The 17678-nt window shown below is 41.2% G+C and overlaps 1 protein-coding gene across 1 annotated transcript; it reads right to left on the bottom strand.

The window, feature by feature from the left end:
- Window positions 1-784: 784 nt before the first annotated feature.
- LOC119194783 (dihydropyrimidinase-related protein 5-like) lies at window positions 785-17196 on the bottom strand. The gene is made up of 15 exons (XM_037449155.2): window positions 17101-17196; window positions 11947-12061; window positions 10811-10960; window positions 6715-6873; window positions 6018-6197; window positions 5717-5785; window positions 5308-5352; window positions 5148-5223; window positions 4898-5054; window positions 4641-4782; window positions 4080-4222; window positions 3762-3969; window positions 2761-2938; window positions 2583-2664; window positions 785-1102 (listed from the first exon to the last, which is right to left on the bottom strand). The coding sequence occupies exons 1-15, from the start codon at window positions 17115-17117 to the stop codon at window positions 1099-1101; spliced, it is 1725 nt and encodes a 574-aa protein (XP_037305052.1). The 5' UTR covers window positions 17118-17196; the 3' UTR covers window positions 785-1098.
- Window positions 17197-17678: the final 482 nt, after the last annotated feature.

The raw sequence follows: 17678 nt of genomic DNA, 5'->3' as shown, positions 1-17678 counted from the left end.
GCTTTTACTGCGACTACTGCTCCATGGACCACCATGATGGAGCAAATATCCGACAGCGCCCATGTGTAATGATTAACCCAAGCAAGTGTAAGTGTTCAGATCCTTTGATTACCAAAGTGTAACAATACCATACTATGAATAAAAGTCCTGATTTAAGAATGCTACTTAAGTAAGACTAAAAAAGGACTATTGTCACGTTTTTATGTGTAAAGTGTGCATTCTGCCTATAGTTCTACTTTTATACATTAAGTACACTTTGATACTAACTTTTGGAATTTTACTTAAGATAAATATTGAAAGGACAACTCTAACTTGTTAATTCTACATTTTCGGTTACAGATTTGCATGAAGTATAAATAGTCATTGTGCATGATGACTCCTTTCAAAGAGTAGGATATGATATATTATCCCATTAGGGTCCCATAGCTAATTCTTCATTATTATCATTATTTTTTAGCAGCATCGTGATAATGATGTTCATTATTTTTTCTTTTTTTCTAAAGATCTGCACTTAAAATGATTTCTGCTGTTTTTGTGTGTGAAATGTATTTCTGAGTTTTACTGTAACACTTGACTGAACTGAACTCAGATACAGCTTTCTGTGGTCATTTTTTCATTGTTTTTAGGAATATTTTCATTTATAACTTGCAGTTTTCTGCATGGGTTTCAGCTGCATCGTCACCTTTACTTTGTATATTCGTTCATGATTTTTTTTACACAACACAAATGTGACTAAACCTCTTTTCGAGGCATTTTAGAAATAGAAAAGTAACAAAGAGAGAGGTCATTTTTCTCACTTTATTCTTTTTTTTGTTATTCGTGTGGTAAGAAACAAGCAGCCACTTACAGATTCAACAAGTTCACTGTCCAACACGACAAGAATCAACAAACACACACAGCCACCAATCAGTCACAGAGCTTTCAAAAGCACCAAATCCATCCAACAATAAAATAACGTTGTTGTAGGTAATAGTTACAAAAAACAGCACCAGTTGTTGTAAGCTTGTGGAGAGATTTCACTCCTCTGTCTCCACGTGGTGCTCTTCATGCATGGGTGGGGGTGTCCCACGGGTGACTCGTATTGGCACATTTATTCTTTCAGCTAAAAAACAAAACAAACAAACATCCTAAATATATAGTTCACAGACAAAAAGACGGGATCATGTATAAATATAATACTGATAGTAGGAATGACACATCAGGAGATGAGAGGTTCAGTGGTTTTCTTCAGACTGTGCAGCTCAATCTTCCTGCTCTGTGGAGACTAACTGCTCTAGTGACAACAGATCCCTTCTTATTTCCTTATTAACATAGACTTTCAAATACAACCCACAATCGCTACTATAACACAACAACAGCAGTTACAGTGAACGAATATCATCATATTCATTTCAAATCTTTTTAATGCATCTAAGAACCCATTTATCTATTAATCACTTGCACATTTTGATAAATGAGACCCGTGGTGTTTTTTCGGCAGCCCTTGTTTTCACAAAGAAAGTGATCACTACAGTGAATGAGAAGGCACTCCATTCAACGTTATTGATGTATATTAGGTCAAGCTGTATTTTAATGTTCTGTGTTATCAGCAGCAAAGGAATAGAAAGCTTTTCCTCATTATTAGCTTTAAGTCACATACTCTTCAGCCTTCCTTTTGCACGGTCTTAGATACAATGTTTCCACGACAGATATGACCACATTCTGTGGGATCAGTACCGGGAGCAGTTATAATCACAGGTTACCATAGGTCGTCTACTTCAGTAACTGAGTCTGTAGACCCTGTTACAATACACGTGAGGCAGGATATTTTTGTGAAATGGGCGTGTTGTTTCAGTTAGAGCGAGTGAAAATAGAATGACGGAAAGATTCAGGTCTGATTCTATTTTGAGTAGCGTGTAGCTGTAAAATCACACAGTGTTCTGAAGCAGTTGGATTTCATCACCACACAGCGCAGTTCTCCCATTGGAAACAAAAACACTGTTAGAGGAACCCAAGGTGCAGCAGGAAGCCGGCACAGTGGGTGTTAAATCACAAACAGAATCCACACACATCTTCATATGAGTCTAATGCTATGCCGTTTACGGTGCAACGTATGCGTGTCTGTGTGTGAGTGACAGGAGTATAATAGATATTCCACGGAATTGAGTTTTACTATTTTTAAATTATTCAGTCGACATCACTTCAGTTCAAACCACAAAAACTGTACTGGTTTTAATCTTTCACAGTTTGTTTAATTTGCGTTTTCTCTTTGTCTGATACGAGCAGGGTGGTAATGAGTAGATTTAGTCAATGTTAGTATGATCAGCTTGAATTTGGCAAACCATTTTAAATTAGCCCTTCACTCATGTGTAATTATTCAGGTCAGTCACTCCAATTAAGACACAAATTCGATCCGTGAAAGTAACTTTGGTTAATCACTGATCATCCGTTATGTCTTCACCAATCACAGAAGCAAGCTTAAATTTATATTCAACTTTTAAATGTAATCCTGTGATTGAGAAATCAGTGCAGTTTTCCTGGTCGGGTAGAATTATACAAAACAAGGAGACTCGGACGTGTGTAGCTCCGGCAGCAGCGATTACCAGATACCACTGGAGCGACCGCCGGGAGGGGCCAGGATCCGGGCCGAGGACCTCTTCGGGACGTGGTCATCGACCTGAGTTCCTGAGAGAGAAACAGACATTCATGAATCAACAACGACTACATTAATAAAGATTTTCACTCAACAACCAAGACTTCATCAGCCTTATTCCAACTGACCTGAGAGGCTAAAGGAGGATTCATGGAGGTCTCGGACTCCCTGGTGCACGCGAGGACATCCCTTGTTGGTCGCCTCTCCGTCCATCGGGCCCAAACCCAGCTCCTTCTTCATGGTGTTCACCACCTTGGCCACATCACCAGAGTAGGCATCCCTGTCAACCCCTTTGTAAGCCTGGGTCTGAAGCAGAGATGGAGCAGGGGAGCGGTCCATAGAAATTACATTACACACCAAATACAGATGTTGATTAGGGATGGGGAAATCATAGCCTCATAAAAAATATAGGGATGTTCATTTTAAAACCAATTTTAACGCTAGTTGTATGAAATTATAATTAAAATCACCTCTTCATAGAGGAATGTGAACACACACTTCATCATCTTGTGTCCGTGGCCAGCGAGGGTATAAAGTAATAGATACAATATTGACGGTAGTCCTACACTTTCATCATGTTGCAAAACTGACCCCATCACAACATGTTTACTGGTCGTGACAGTTATAGTTCATCTTGAAGAACATCCTCAAGATTAGATTAAAGCTCATAGTTTTGGGCTTTTACATATTTAGACTGAAAAAATATCCATATTTTTAAAAAAGAGCTGACAAAAATGTCTGTCCATATGCTTCCGAATGTGTCGCATATCTGTTGTGAAATATCATAACCAGTGATAAATTATGCATAAACAACAAGCATAAACAACAAGCCCTATATAAAAAAAACATGGGATGAGGCACATCTATACTTTTGGGATACATAAATAACTTGCAGAAAGCATCGTTTTTCTCATGTAGTTAGCAGTATAATCAGGATCGTTAAAACAAAGCCGAGGGTTTTTGCCGACAGCAGCAGCAGAAAAAACGTGTCAGCGTCCCGATAGAGCAGGCGCATTAAATCCTTTGAATACACCATCAGGCCAGCTATAGAAACGCTACAATGGATGTTTGCAGTTGTTTGTCACATTTTGATTCAGTCTTTTTAAAAAGCTAGCACAGTGTGACACACCTTCTCCCGCTGCACCATCTTCTTGTAGAGGTAGTCGGGGAAGGTGCGCTGAGGGTAGAACTTCCCGGATCCCTCGGCGCACATGAACACGCCGTTCTCGCACACCAAGCGCCCGCGGCTGATGGTCACCAGGGGAACGCCGTGGCAACGCATCCCCTCGTACAGGTTGAAGTCTCCTCCCTGCGCCTGCGTGCTCACCGAGATGGTCCTGCGCCAGACAGAGCAGCCGCTTGACACCGCAGCATTTTGATTGCCACCAAATAAATGAAACAGGAGTAACATCATCCCTGTAGTCATGCTGTGAATAGAGCCGCGTACCTTGCTGCGTCCGGGTCCCAGACCACCAGATCGGCATCGGCCCCGGGGATGATGCGACCTTTGCGCGGGTACAGGTTGTAGATCTTAGCAGCGTTAGAGCTGGTCACTGCTACGAAGCGATTCTCATCCATTTTTCCTGTAACCTGCGGGCATCCATTCATCAAAAACATGAGAGGCGAAGGACAACTCAGATCTCAGCTTTGATTTTGACTTAGCATCAAAGGATTCTTTCTTTCGGAATAGCATTTTGTTGTGCTTGGCTTGGCCCCTTGGTCAAGGCAATGCAAATGTGTATACGTTATTTCTTCGGATTGTTATTAAATTAATGCAGTAACCATAAGCCAATGAAAACACAAGTTGACACTGAGGAGACAGTGCTGGACTTGTGGAACAGTAATACTTTACAAAAGGAAACCCAAGAATTTTTTCTTAATGTAACAATTAACACTTCTTTACCTTACTACATTATCATGAGATGCATGGTACATAATTTAAGCACAAGCAGGTTTACAGGTTAAGTGTGTATGTATACTGTATGTGTGTGTGTGTGTTTCTACGTACCACTCCCCTCTCCCAAATGACACTCATCCTGTCCTGGACTCCAGCCACTCCATGTGGGATCTTTGTAAAGTCGTCCTTGCCCAAAGCCCTCTGCTTGATGCTAAATGGACGGTGCTCTGATGCCACAACACTCAGAGAGTCACTGGAAGCAAGATGAATGTTATTGGTCCAAATAATCACCAACTGTTGACCCTCCTACGTCTTTGATATCACTGCTGTATTTTAGGAGCACGTCCCACTTTGTACAGAGCACATACTTTCCCAGCAGGCCCATGAGGTAGCCTGGCGTGTTGGGGTCGAGGCGGAGAGGAGGGACGACAACGTGGGCTGCAGCATGAACCCAGTCCTGATGGTAATACTGCATCCCGTTCAGCACGGCGTGAGCCACCGTGGTCTCTGCATGGACCACCTTACCTGCAGGGACAAACAAAGAACGTCTGTTACAAGAAGACTATCTACTTTACGTCGCCCCAAATCGTCAGGCTTGCGTCTTTAAATTCAACTCACCTTGCATCTTAGCGGCAGCGACCATGTCCCCTGCAGACATGCTGGACACGTTCACAAGGTAGATCGGGCAGTGAGCCTGTCACAAGCAAATTCATTGAATTAATCAGTAACGTATGGACACATGCCCATTCAAATCTGGTTTGGCGTTTTGCATGTTTACCCTGTTGGCGATGGTGACGGCTCTGTGAGTAGCCTCAGACTCCAGCTGGAGACAAAAGACAAAACTTAATAAGCTTTCAATAGAAATGTGTATTTCCGTTCTTTGTCAAGGCCTGCTATTCAAAGAAAAACCTCAATATGTGTGTGTTCATGGTCTGTATATTTCTCCTTAAGGGAATTATACATTTCACTGTAGAACATTTTGTGCATCTATATCCAGGCGGTTCCTGTTTAAATCCCTAAATTAAGCACCAGAACCTTCTTCAATATCAAGCTTCAAATCTAACTTTCAAATTTCATTGTTTCATTAACACATCTTTAATACCCTTAAAATGTGATATTATTGTCATTTTAAACATAACGAAAGGACAAAAACACGTGATAATGAACATTCTCTGAAATTAATTTACCTCTTCTGGCCGACTTATTTCGATACCCTCCGGTCCACTGATGCCTAAATCCAGAGCCTCTTTGGCACCCTATTAACACACACACACAGACACTCAATTCATCATGCAATTGTTTCTTCAATATTTCAAAATTCACACACAAGTGATGACAGAGTCCAAATTGTCACTCCTAAAATGTGAAAGCTTACTAATCTCCAGTATTTAAAGAATCTACGATGAATGACAAACACAAAAAAATGATATTTTCCCTGTGCTGGACAAAATAACAGAGGAATATGTGGGGATTGTGTGGTGTGTGCACCTCTGCCACCAGCTCTCCGTTCTCAGCGTGGACACGAGCGATGGCCCCGATGTCTTTACAGGTCTGCAGCGTCTGGAAGAGCTCAGAGTCCCTCAGCATCATCGAATCTTTGTAGGCCATGAACATCTGGAAAGAGTTCACTCCATGCTCCCTCACCAGGGTCTCCATCTCGCTACGCACCTGACCACAGGACGAAGGTAAGGGGTCAAAGGGAGAGGTTTGGTTTTGTATTACAGCCATGAAATGAGCTTAAGGTGCAAACAGAAAGAGATCCTATTGGTAAAACATAATTTTAGCCTATTTTAACATATTCTGACCTTCAATACACCAAATAATTGACCAGTTAAGACTAGATTAGGTTACAGCGCCAATAGCCTTAGTTGCATTACATCACAATAAAAATGGGGAGGTTATTAACAGCTAGATTTGCTTATATATGATAAGATGTAAGAGGTGCACAAATGTAGCATATGATCCAGCACAGACATTAACGCCAAAGGCTGAATGAGGCATGTTGACTCATAGAATATGCCTAACGTGCCCAGTGAGCATGTGTGGTGACCTACTTCATGTAAGGTTTAATCTAGGTCATTTCACCCATAAAGGAAACATTGCTGTGCTGCATTAAGAGTTTGAGGAGGGGAAAACATGATACCACGGTACATCTCACATGTTGACCCCGCTCTCTGGGTCTTACCTTCGGCCCCCACCAAGTCACCCCGACATGCAGAGCGTAGTCGCAGCACGCCTTGGCGTCGGCCAGAGCTCGGCAGTTCTCGTAGGCGTCCAGGAGGGAGCAGTGCTGTTCAGGCAGGACCAGTGCCATGACCATGGTGGTACCACCCATCAGAGCCGCCTGGAGTGAGGTGAGGAGGGTGAGGAGAGTGAGGAGAGGTGATGCAGGAAGGATGTAAAGGAATGAGGGAGGCGAGGAGGAAAGGAAGAGAACAATGATTCCACTGTGCAGGACACATAGTCACTGTTTGTCCGGGTGACAATGAGCAATGGTTCTTCCTCATGAACTGTTTTCTCATCATCACAAAGTCTGCTTGTTGCTAGCCGTGTAAATTGTTTTTTTGTTTGTTATGCAGATTATGCACAGAGACTGATATCTTTTTGTTCTGATGTTTGATGTGCAGCAAATATTCTGTTGAATGTAAAAAAAAATCTGTTCTCATCCACACACAATTCCCCCTTAAACTATTTATTTGCACATACATATGTTTACCTTAAGTCTGCATCTACAAGTACTGTATGAAATGAGAGAGTTAGGAGAAGAACATGAATAAAAGGCATCTTAGGAGAGCCAAAGTCTACTTCTTTGCAAGTGAATCTTATTTTTTCTAAATCTGGTGCATAGAACTGAATATTGGAGACAAACTGGACATACGAAAAGGAAAAGAAGAGGATGTGAAAAGCCTGAGGAACACAAGAGATGCAAGATGGAAGACTGATGACGTGAAGGGAGTAGTCTGCAGTGACTCGTCTCAGTTGGCTGAATGGTAAATGCACCTTTGTGTAGCCATGACAACAGCTACTGCTCAGCCATGCCCGTCCTCCTCCTCTTCTCTAACCATTCAATATTCTGGAAAAACCTAACAGGGATATTGCGTTGGGGAATGATGGAAAAAAGATGGGCGGTTATCATTTCTAAAATAGGAAATGAACAGAGAGGCAAAAGCATTGCTTTTGTGACGTCCTCTGTCCCTGCAGACTCTCAATTCATTTTCAGCTCATGGCAAAAAAGCATAAATGCTTTATCATTTCTAGAACGATAGCACCAGAAGCCAGAAGCGTCTCAGACAGGGGCGGGGTCATCTGTATTTCAGTGACAGCTCCACCACCCACGGTTCATTACCATAGTAACCAGTCTAAATCATCTGCAAGGTTTGCACCGCAAGACTCTGCCTATGGGTGTGTATTAATAAGACTATCATGCATCACTGTCAGTGTGCGAGTGTTTGAAGGTGTGTGTTTATGTGTGTGTGTATGCGTGTGTGTGTGTGTGTGTGTGTGTGTGTGTGTGTGTGTGTGTGTGTGTATCAAGACACTGTTACAATACTTAAAATTACCAATATTGGCCAAAATGCTATGGTCATAACCATCTTGGATTCCACTTGACCTACTAAAAGAATGTTGACAGCACCAATAATAACCTTTAATGATTCCTCCCTTACATACCAGCTGCAGGGATGGATTAGTAAGCCGACAGAAAGTCTAATATATTGTTTAAATAAACACACAAATGGAATAGATGATTGGATATACAGTACATCCTGTAATAATACACAACATCGTCTTTTATCTAACAGCTCTTTTGTCAAGCCGCGGCAAACCCGACACGCTCCACCCCCCTCTTTGCTTCCTGAAACAGAACATTGAGAGCATATCTAAACTGGACGGTGACATATAAACCCCCAAACGATGCTCTGTCACGAACCCCCCATTCCATTAAAGACCCCCAACCCCGACTGTGACGATAATCCCCTGGAAGCGAAGTGAAACTGACAGACAGAGCGGAGGGAGAGACTGTGAGTGTGGGTGAGACACGGCTGGTCTGAGAGGGCGAGAACATCTTTGTGTGTTGGGCTATCAGTGTCAGACGGATTACCACCGCAGCGCTGTGATCAGCTTGTATCCGCATCTGTCCGACACTTTACAGCTGGACATCTTTCATCCTCCTCTTCCTCATCCCCCTCTTCCTCGCCTGCTTCTGCCTCTCCTCTCTGTAGGGATGTTGATATCTGCAGTGCACGCTGGGAGAATACGGAGCTGCTTTGCTATTGTAGTGGAATATTTCTCCTTTACAGTCAAATCAGATCAGATCTGCAGTCCATCTAAAATTCTAATGGAACTAGTACCAATGTGGCTGTAGTCACACGGGCGTTTCAGCTTTTAGTTTAAATGGTTTAAATGGTCTTAATGAGGCCTTTCCAACCAACGTCCAAATGAAAACAGTGACAAATTTTTGGGGTAATAAACCGTGTCATGAGGGAAGAAGCAACATTTGGGAGAAGCTGCTGTCGCCAGTCATACATTTGCATTGATATTAGTTGCTTTCTTGACTTAGATTGTAGAAAATAAAAAAACAGCTATCTACTTAAGAAAATTCTTTGTTGGTGGGTAAATCTGGGCTCCTGGCCGGGAGTAGAGGAAACAGTGGGGGAGAGGGAGGGGAGGAAGAAGGAAGGAAGGCTTGAGAGGAATAGTTTTGGGGTTCATCACAGTTGCACATGAGTCGTTGCCTCAGCAACACCGTCCCAACGCGCGCACACACACGCACACACATGCACATTTGTTCTGGTGTGGGGGGGTAGTTGCCATGGCAGCAGGGTCAGTGGATAGGGGTTGGGCGATTCGAGGGGTCGGCAATTCCATCCCCCCAAATTCCTCTCACCCGACTTCAGTTGGCATTCCATTAGACTCAGACCTCAATTCAGCAAGACGCTGCAAACAACGCAGCGGCCATTGTTCCCCTAAAATCTAGTCTCGCTGTTGTTCATTTCACCGCAGTATTGTCTTTTTGAACATAATGATCCACAATTTTCAGTTACAAGAGCCGCATTTGTGTGATGTCGGAACAATCTTGAAAGTCAGCTTCCAAATGGGAGAAATCCCCCTTTATTCGGAAAGTCCAATACACCTTTAGATCACAACTTGCCAATATGTATTTGATATGCATTTTTTGTTGACCTATAAATTGTAATATGAACTTAGGTTGTAACCCTCAGCTGCTCTCTGTGGAGGGAATATTTAGATTTAAAAAGTAAAAATAGGCCTCTGTACTCGAATAATACAGACTTATACAGATGTAACATTGAATAGTTGCAATAAACTTAAGGATGTATAAGTTAAAGATAAATAGACACATAACCTAATATTGGGTAATATTGCCTCTGTATTGGAATACAGATTTTCCATCGAGTGTTACATTTTATTGATGTTTACATTTCTGACATATTGTATAACAAGATAATAAGAGAAACAGCATCCCTTTTACTCATTATCTAAATGAGAGAATAAAAATAATCGTGTGTTTGATTTCGTATAACCCTACTACTTAATATATTTCAAATATGTACTGTAGCACTAGGCAAATCCTTTTTATTCTCTTAAATAAAGTTAGCCTACACATCTTCTGACTAATGCAACAATCCTTCTGTCCCTATGATGAGTTGTTGAAAGTTAAGATAATCCCATTAGTAGGAGCGTTGGTTGTAAATGCACAATTGCTGTTCACTGAATTTGTCAGAAAAACTTAGGTTACATATTTTACAACAACTGCTTCACCTCCCAACTTGCACACCCAAGCTATTCCCAGAAAAACAGCCCACCACATCCTCCAACAGAGAACGCTGCCGCCATCGATTCATCTCCCCTCCATGTCACCTAACTATTGAATCATCCTCTCCGCTCTGAGTAGAAAAACATGCAGACCATCCGCATGAAATTATCTAATAAATCCTCTATAAATTAGAGACTGAACAGCTGTGTGTGTGAAAAGGGACGTATTTGCATTCGACCAGAAACTTGTGACAGCTGCCTGGGTTTGATTCCTATAGGATCAGCATGAGAACAGATGCTATCTATTAGTCTAGATGAACGTATGAGGCCTGAATGCAGGGTGAAGATCTGCATGTAGACGAGAACTTAAAAAGAGACACAGAGAGAAAGTATGTATCTGTGTGACAGCTGTCTGTGCTTTCTAAATGTGTTAGATCACAGGCATGCTGAAGAGCCTCGTCAAAACACAGTCCTGTGAGTGTGTTGTGTGTGTGTCTTTGTGTGTGTACCTTGGTCCCACTGTAGAAGTCATCTTGAATGGTGGCATTCATAAAAGTTTGCTGCAGATGCACGCTGGTGTCTATTCCGCCTGGCAACACAAGCTTTCCAGAGGCGTCAATCACCTTAGCCCCACCTGGTATCATCAGTTCCTTTCCAACCTAGAAGAAGACACAACAACGCAATACATATAACCTTATTAGCATGTAATTTGTATATGGTGACTATTGGGCTAATGGGGTTTCAGTATTAGTGGGGGTCAGTAATATTAAAGAGGGCCAATCATTAGTTCTCTAGTTCAGACACGCTTCACTCTGCATGTCATTCCACAGACAAAACAAGTGCTTGATTATGATTTCATTTAATTTTATTAGAACTGTTCAATGGATTGCCATGAAACTTCCAAAAGACATCCACGCTGCTACCAGGATACATTATTTTGGTTTTGGTAAGCAACAGTTCCACTTATAATCTACAATACCTCAACATTTAAAGGATGGATTGGCAAAATGTTTGTGTGTCAAACAGTATACTGGCTGCTTAACGCCAGCGTGTTAGCATCGCCACATGGCTACAGACTCTGAGCCTCACATCAGGTGATCAAACCATCCTTAATCGGCATCTATTCATTGTGGCCATGTTTTTTACTTACTGTAAAAGATTTGAAATTCAGAGCTTTTCATTGACTTGTTTTATATAACAGAAAAAATAAACACATTGCCTTTGAGACAAGATGAGAAATGTGCATTAATGCTGAGTCATTTCCAGCTTTTAGGACTCTTGCAGCGCTCTACTGTATAAGCCTCAGCAAAGTGTACGAACACCGTCAGTGCCACGTCAGTGTAGCGGTGTTCTACAACCATAGATCAGCTTTCCAGGTTTCTGAGTGCAATGCATCCTCTTCGCATGGACCAACGCTTATTTCCATGACAACATTCTGTGAGCTAATCATAGCATTCGCAATCATCACGTGCGGCTACCGAATGAATGCTCCTCATGCTCCATTATAAGGAAATGAGTCATACTAGTAACAGCTGGGGATAAACTGAAGAACTAGTGTCTAGATGAGTGTGTGTGTGGTGTGTGTGCATGAAAAATAGACAAAGAATTCACGTTCCTGTTAAAGTGTGACCTGAAGGTGGGGTACCTGCTGAATGATTCCGTTTTCGATGTAGACGTCGGCTTCGTGGGTGAAGTCATCATTGACCACCTTCCCCCCCTTGATGAGGATACGCATGGACCCCATGTTAGCAGCCACAGTCCTACCAGAGGAACAAAAGAAAAGATGCATTTAACATCAATGCTACATTGCGATTGCAATGGAGTGACTGTTAATTAAGGATTCAAGGTTAAAAGCTAGAAAATGGACTTTCTGTGACATTACTTTGTCTCAATGCAAATGCTGTTTAAGAGGTTAAGCAAATGACAGCAATACCGGAGAATTATTTTCTATTCAGCATTTAATTTGCTAGTTGTAACAGTCTCAAAAGAAACATCAAGGAGAAAATGAGTTTGTAGGAGAAGGCTGACAAAAAGCAGAGCCACTGACGTCTGTGTTATGGATGTAAGAACAAAAAAGGTGCAGCTGTTTCTTTTAGTCGGAGCACCACTGGAGAATTATCCATGATTACATCAATCTCTGTATTTTCTACCGAGTCACAGTTTCTGACACACATTCTGTCATTTTGTCTCTAGAGACAGAGAACGTCTTACGAGCTCATAGTATGAAATATTGAGATTCAAGCAGAGAATCTATAATTAAAAAACCTATCACTGCGGAAATATAAAAGATTCTCAGAGTTGTGCGCAGACGGAGAAGAAGAAGCTTCCTGAAATATATACAGTGCCTGATTACTGTGAAACCAACAACCAAGTGTCTTACGACCTTCACAGACCGAATCAGATTAAAGGAAGACAGCTGGTTTTAAAAAACAATATTTATGCTGTTTTAAACTGCTTGAAATGGATGAGTAAATATTCAGAAAACACTAATTAAAAACAACATTTTGAGATGTAGCAAGGATTAATCCTTTCTGTCATTATTGAGCAAACATTTTTACTTGTCTGATGGGATACTATATTGAATATTTTGAAAAAAACATTTTTTAGTAATTCTATTACATTTCATCATAAACAGATTAAAAAATAGTGAAACGAATTGCTGGTTGCAGCAAGTTGTTCAACAGATCCTTTAATACACAGATCCATTAATTAAGCCTGGTCCCGGAGGGCTTTTGGTTCAAAACATGGATCTGATTCATCTAAAATCAGGCATTTCTACTTTACGCAAAATTAGCACAAAAGAAGGCCTGGTGGAATTTGTGATAATGATAACTTTAGGCAATGCTAATTTCAGATTGCGTTACTGTAAGTAACACTGAGTTCATGGGCTCAAATCAAATGGAATATCTTTTACTTTCAAGGTTAACCTCAATAGCTAGCTTTTGTGTGATCTTTATGAAAAAAGGGAAAATGTATATATACATATCCTGTGTATATCTTCCAGTGTGAAGTGTGCATGGAAAGTGTATTTTATTAATCAAAGTCCTTTCAAATGATTGTTGAAAGAAGCTGAGAACAAACAAAGAGCTTCTTCCACAAACATCCCCCTGTGTGCATGTGTGTATTCTGCATGGGTGACTGTATGCAATGTGTCTGATGGCAGGGCACAATGGCCTCCCAGTCACACGGAATCAAACTCAAAGAGATGGAGGAGAATAGAGGGAGCAATGAGAAGAGTGAGCGGGAGAGGAGGCAAAGGAAACAGTGAACAGAATAATGAGGGACACATTTTACCCCAGCTAAATAAAATGGAATGGGTCCAAGGAGAAGAATTGGGAAATCCTCCTTTAATGAGTATGCGTTCATTCAGTAATGAAAAACACATCTCCCCTGTATTGCTAATACATTGATGGTATTTTCTGTGCTCCATCCCAACCCCTTTTTCCACCAGTGCTGCAATATGTGTTGCTCTTTTTGAATATTGAATAGGACAAAATATTCACACTATCTGACTTTGTCCATAACTCTACTGTACTGCTCGTTTCTCTGGTTGATCAGAGGACTGAAAGATAAGAGATTTTAACTACTAAGGGAGATGCAAGAGTAATGAGGGTCCACTAACAGAGGAGCAGAAGTGGATGAATGTGTAGAAAGATAAAGCTATTGGGGTAAACAGGGTGATGGGGGTGGGGGTGCAGTATGGAAACCGGTGCCCTAAAGGCCTGGCAGCAGAATAAAAGATTGGTTTCCCAGGAGATGGGAAGTGCTTTCAGCACAGACACACAAGCGCACACAGCCAAGACACACAAGTGCACACACACATACACAAACAATCACACATACACTTGCATATAATAGTGTGGTGAAGCATACTCCCCAAAACTACCCCGATCCCATTTTCTCAATCTACAATTAGTCGTGAGTGAGTTTTGGGTTGATGGTCATACTGCACGGAAAAGAAACACCACAGTCCAGCTACCAACACACAACAAATCCTAAAGGAAATGACACCATACTGGAATCATCATGCAGCTGCTTGATGGAAGGGAGCCTAACAATCATATGTGTCCCTTCCTGAGGTTTTTGGAGGGGGATAAGAAACTCAAACGTGGACATGGGGCAAGTAGGAAGCGCTTAGATCACCATGCTGAAGAGCACAGTACCGTTTTAGAACTTCATCAGTGCAGATCCTAATTGTGTGTGATTGCGTGTGTGTGTGTGTGTGAGAGAGAGAGAGAGCAAGAGAGAGTGTGAGTTTGTGTTTCACAGTGTCACAGCAGGTTCAACAGCCAGAGAGAGAGACCCACACACACACACACACACACACAGTGACACACCGGGCAACATTTCTCACTCACCCTGTGATCAGCTGCTTCAGCACTACATGCCTCCCCCCTGCCCAGACCATGGGGGGCGGGGGGCGGGGGGGATTAATAATCAATCAGGAGCTTTTATTTAGGGATCAAACTATTCATGAAGTGTTACTGTTAAGATAAAACCTAGGCTAGGATATATCTATATATAAATATTATAATATATGTGCAATCATTTGGTGTTACCATTAATAAATAAAGCTCAAAAAGTGTCGTCTGATATCTTCACTCACATTGAGCTTTACCTTCATCCTACAAGCAGTCATTTTCATTACAGTTCAAATGAGAAGACACAGAAATCAATCTACACTCATCTAGAGCTGCAGTAAGAAACTAAACCAAAACAAGCAGGATCACGATTAAAACCTCCATCTGGTGATGAAAAGAACTAAAGTCTATTTTGGGAAAAGCCTGAATGTTTAGAAATTAAATGTGACAAGTTAGGTGGTGACTTCAGATGTGCAGGCTATTTGTGTGTGTGTGTGTGTGTGTGTTGATGCATGTTGTAAGTGAGAAGAAAGGACTAGACAGCTGCTGACTCCTGCTTGATCGCCACAGGGAGAGTCGTGGACGTGGTGTGTGTTTGAGTGTGTGTGTGTGTGTGTGTGTGTGTGTGTGTGTGTGTGTGAGAGAGAGAAGAGTAGAGCTATTAATCCTACTTTAAAACCAATGTTATGTAAAAATAGACATCAAAGACACCCACCTACACAGGATGAGGTTTAAAGAGTTGTGGGTGCTACTGGAGGTTCATGGATGAATGAGCCATTAGTGAATTACACACAGATAAACAGACAATAACGACATCGGTCGCACATCTAACTAGGCCATCACTCAGAGGATTAGGACGCTCTCTCTCTCTCTCTCTACATGCTCTCTTTTATATGGTGTAATTTGATTTCATACTCGTGTGAACCACAGGCAGCTCTATCAACCATTTATTGATCCATCTAGACCTCTTCCTTTACGTCACTCTCCTCTGTCTTGGGCGAATAGAAGAAGTGATCGAGGTAGAACCTCTGCCTGACCTTTGACTTTTCTTCCTGTGCCGCAATCAAGCCAAAAATCAACTTCGAAGCAAACGCATACTTTTAATTGTTATGATTATCTATAATGCACATTCATGTTCCTCGAGGATGACCTATTTCGATTTTGACTGCTTTTCTTGTTGATATATGGTATTTACATCACCATACTTGTACTATACCTGGGTATTTCAACAATATTTAAGAAGGATGTATCATACTTTTTAATCCAATTAGTTAGTATCCAGAAATATTTAGTTATTTCTTGGTACTTTTAACATAAACAGAGACATGATATGATGTAGTAATATACATCTTTCATGAATTTGTTTTGTAATAGCACTAAATAATCTAATATTTCATGGACTATAACATCTAGAAAGGAGCCATTCTTTGTAATGAGTATTTATTTTGATACGTAACAACATTTTGTTGATAGTACTTCTATAGTAACGTTTTAAATTCAGGACAATTAACTTTTAATAGAGTATTTTTAGACTATATTTCTATTCATACTTAAATCTGCTACTTTTGTTTCATGTATTCTTTGGTGCTCCCTGCGGATGATGGAGGATGGAGGGTGGGGTTGGTGACCCCCCCCCCCCTCCAAAGATGAGAACATTTTTCTTTTTTTGCATCACAGCGCTGCAACATTGTGATGGGCATCTTCCCTGGATGAAAACGGACTCCACTGTGTGGATGCAGACAGGTTACGTCATCTAATCGGAACGCTGTCTAATATATTCTTTTCATTGTGCTGCATTGAGGCCCCCTGGAGCCATTTAAAGCGCACACGAGTGCTCTTAAACCACAAAACAAGTGAGAAATAGGTGTCGTAGAAGATCATATCACCTGATCACACTATGTTCACACACACACACATTAGCAGAGCCGTTTGTTTGCATGACGACTACAGACCCTCTTCCTCTTCCTCCTCCTTCTCATCATCATCAGCACCACCGTGACTCCTTACTGCACTGATGGCACGCGAAACACACGCACGCGCGTACACACACGCACACACATTTCACTGGACATACAACCAATCATCATTATTCTTCTTGATTATTAGCTTTATTCAGCATTGTGACATTTAAAATAGTATTAAGTAAAGAAAAGGGTTGCGTTGCGTTCCCCATTCAAATGCAGAGCCTGATATACATCATTGGTTTACCTACATTTTTAATAAAACACCCAAACTCTTGATATTACACTAGCGTTATATAGGGTTAACGTTAACGTTAAAATAACGGCTATTAATGTTAGACAAACCGTTAATTGGTCATTTCAACGGTCTAAATAAAAAACGTTGAAAATATTTTTTTCTCTATTGTCAACCATCACTAGATTTGGGAAAATACGTCCCGATATGTTCATTTTCCACTTAATTGTTGGTCTTCTTACCCTTTCTCCTCTCGCATTCACGGGTCTTCGAGCTAATCACCGCTGCTCAGCACTGTCAGTGCTCGCGGACAGCTGGCACAGCGCGAGACACAGATGCTTCGACGCCAAACGTCCGGCAGCAGCCAATCAGAAGCCGGTCGTAGCTGACCGACGGAAGAAATTACCCAATACGAGACGAGATGGGTGGTCCCTCTCTTCTGGAGACAGGGGCGTGTCTCCTGGCTCTAGAGACTCATGCTGCCTTCAAGTGCTATTGGGAAAATTGCTGGTAATACCTAATTAGTTAGTCCTGTTAATTATTATACGTGAATTGTGAATTTATTTTACTTTACATTTACACATGTATTAGTAAATAAGTAAATAAATATTATTATTGTCCAGAAGCAGGATAAGCTGAGCCAGGTTTGATTTTGAAATATTTGGTCGAGTAAATGCTATGAATATAAACTATATTAATAATAATTAACACCTGCTAAACAATCTTGCGGAGACATTACTTTGTCAACTATAAAATTATTGTTTTAATATTGTACCATTCTTTTACTTAAGGTAAGGTGTTGTCATATACTTAAGTTTTA

This window comes from Pungitius pungitius, chromosome 20 (assembly GCF_949316345.1).
Source record: "Pungitius pungitius chromosome 20, fPunPun2.1, whole genome shotgun sequence".
NCBI classification, from domain to species: domain Eukaryota; kingdom Metazoa; phylum Chordata; class Actinopteri; order Perciformes; family Gasterosteidae; genus Pungitius; species Pungitius pungitius.
Note: the sequence above shows the minus strand (reverse complement) of the source record. Positions and strands in the feature narration are given on the sequence as shown.

What these genes read in the sequence shown, in the direction of transcription:
- LOC119194783 (XM_037449155.2), bottom strand. An exon ending in ACGGAGAGCTGGTGGCAGAG is followed by an intron (nt 5,786 to 6,017) that starts GTGCACACACCA and finishes GTGTGTTAATAG; the next exon opens with GGTGCCAAAGAGGCTCTGGA. An exon ending in ATCCTCCTTTAGCCTCTCAG is followed by an intron (nt 2,665 to 2,760) that starts GTCAGTTGGAAT and finishes TTTCTCTCTCAG; the next exon opens with GAACTCAGGTCGATGACCAC.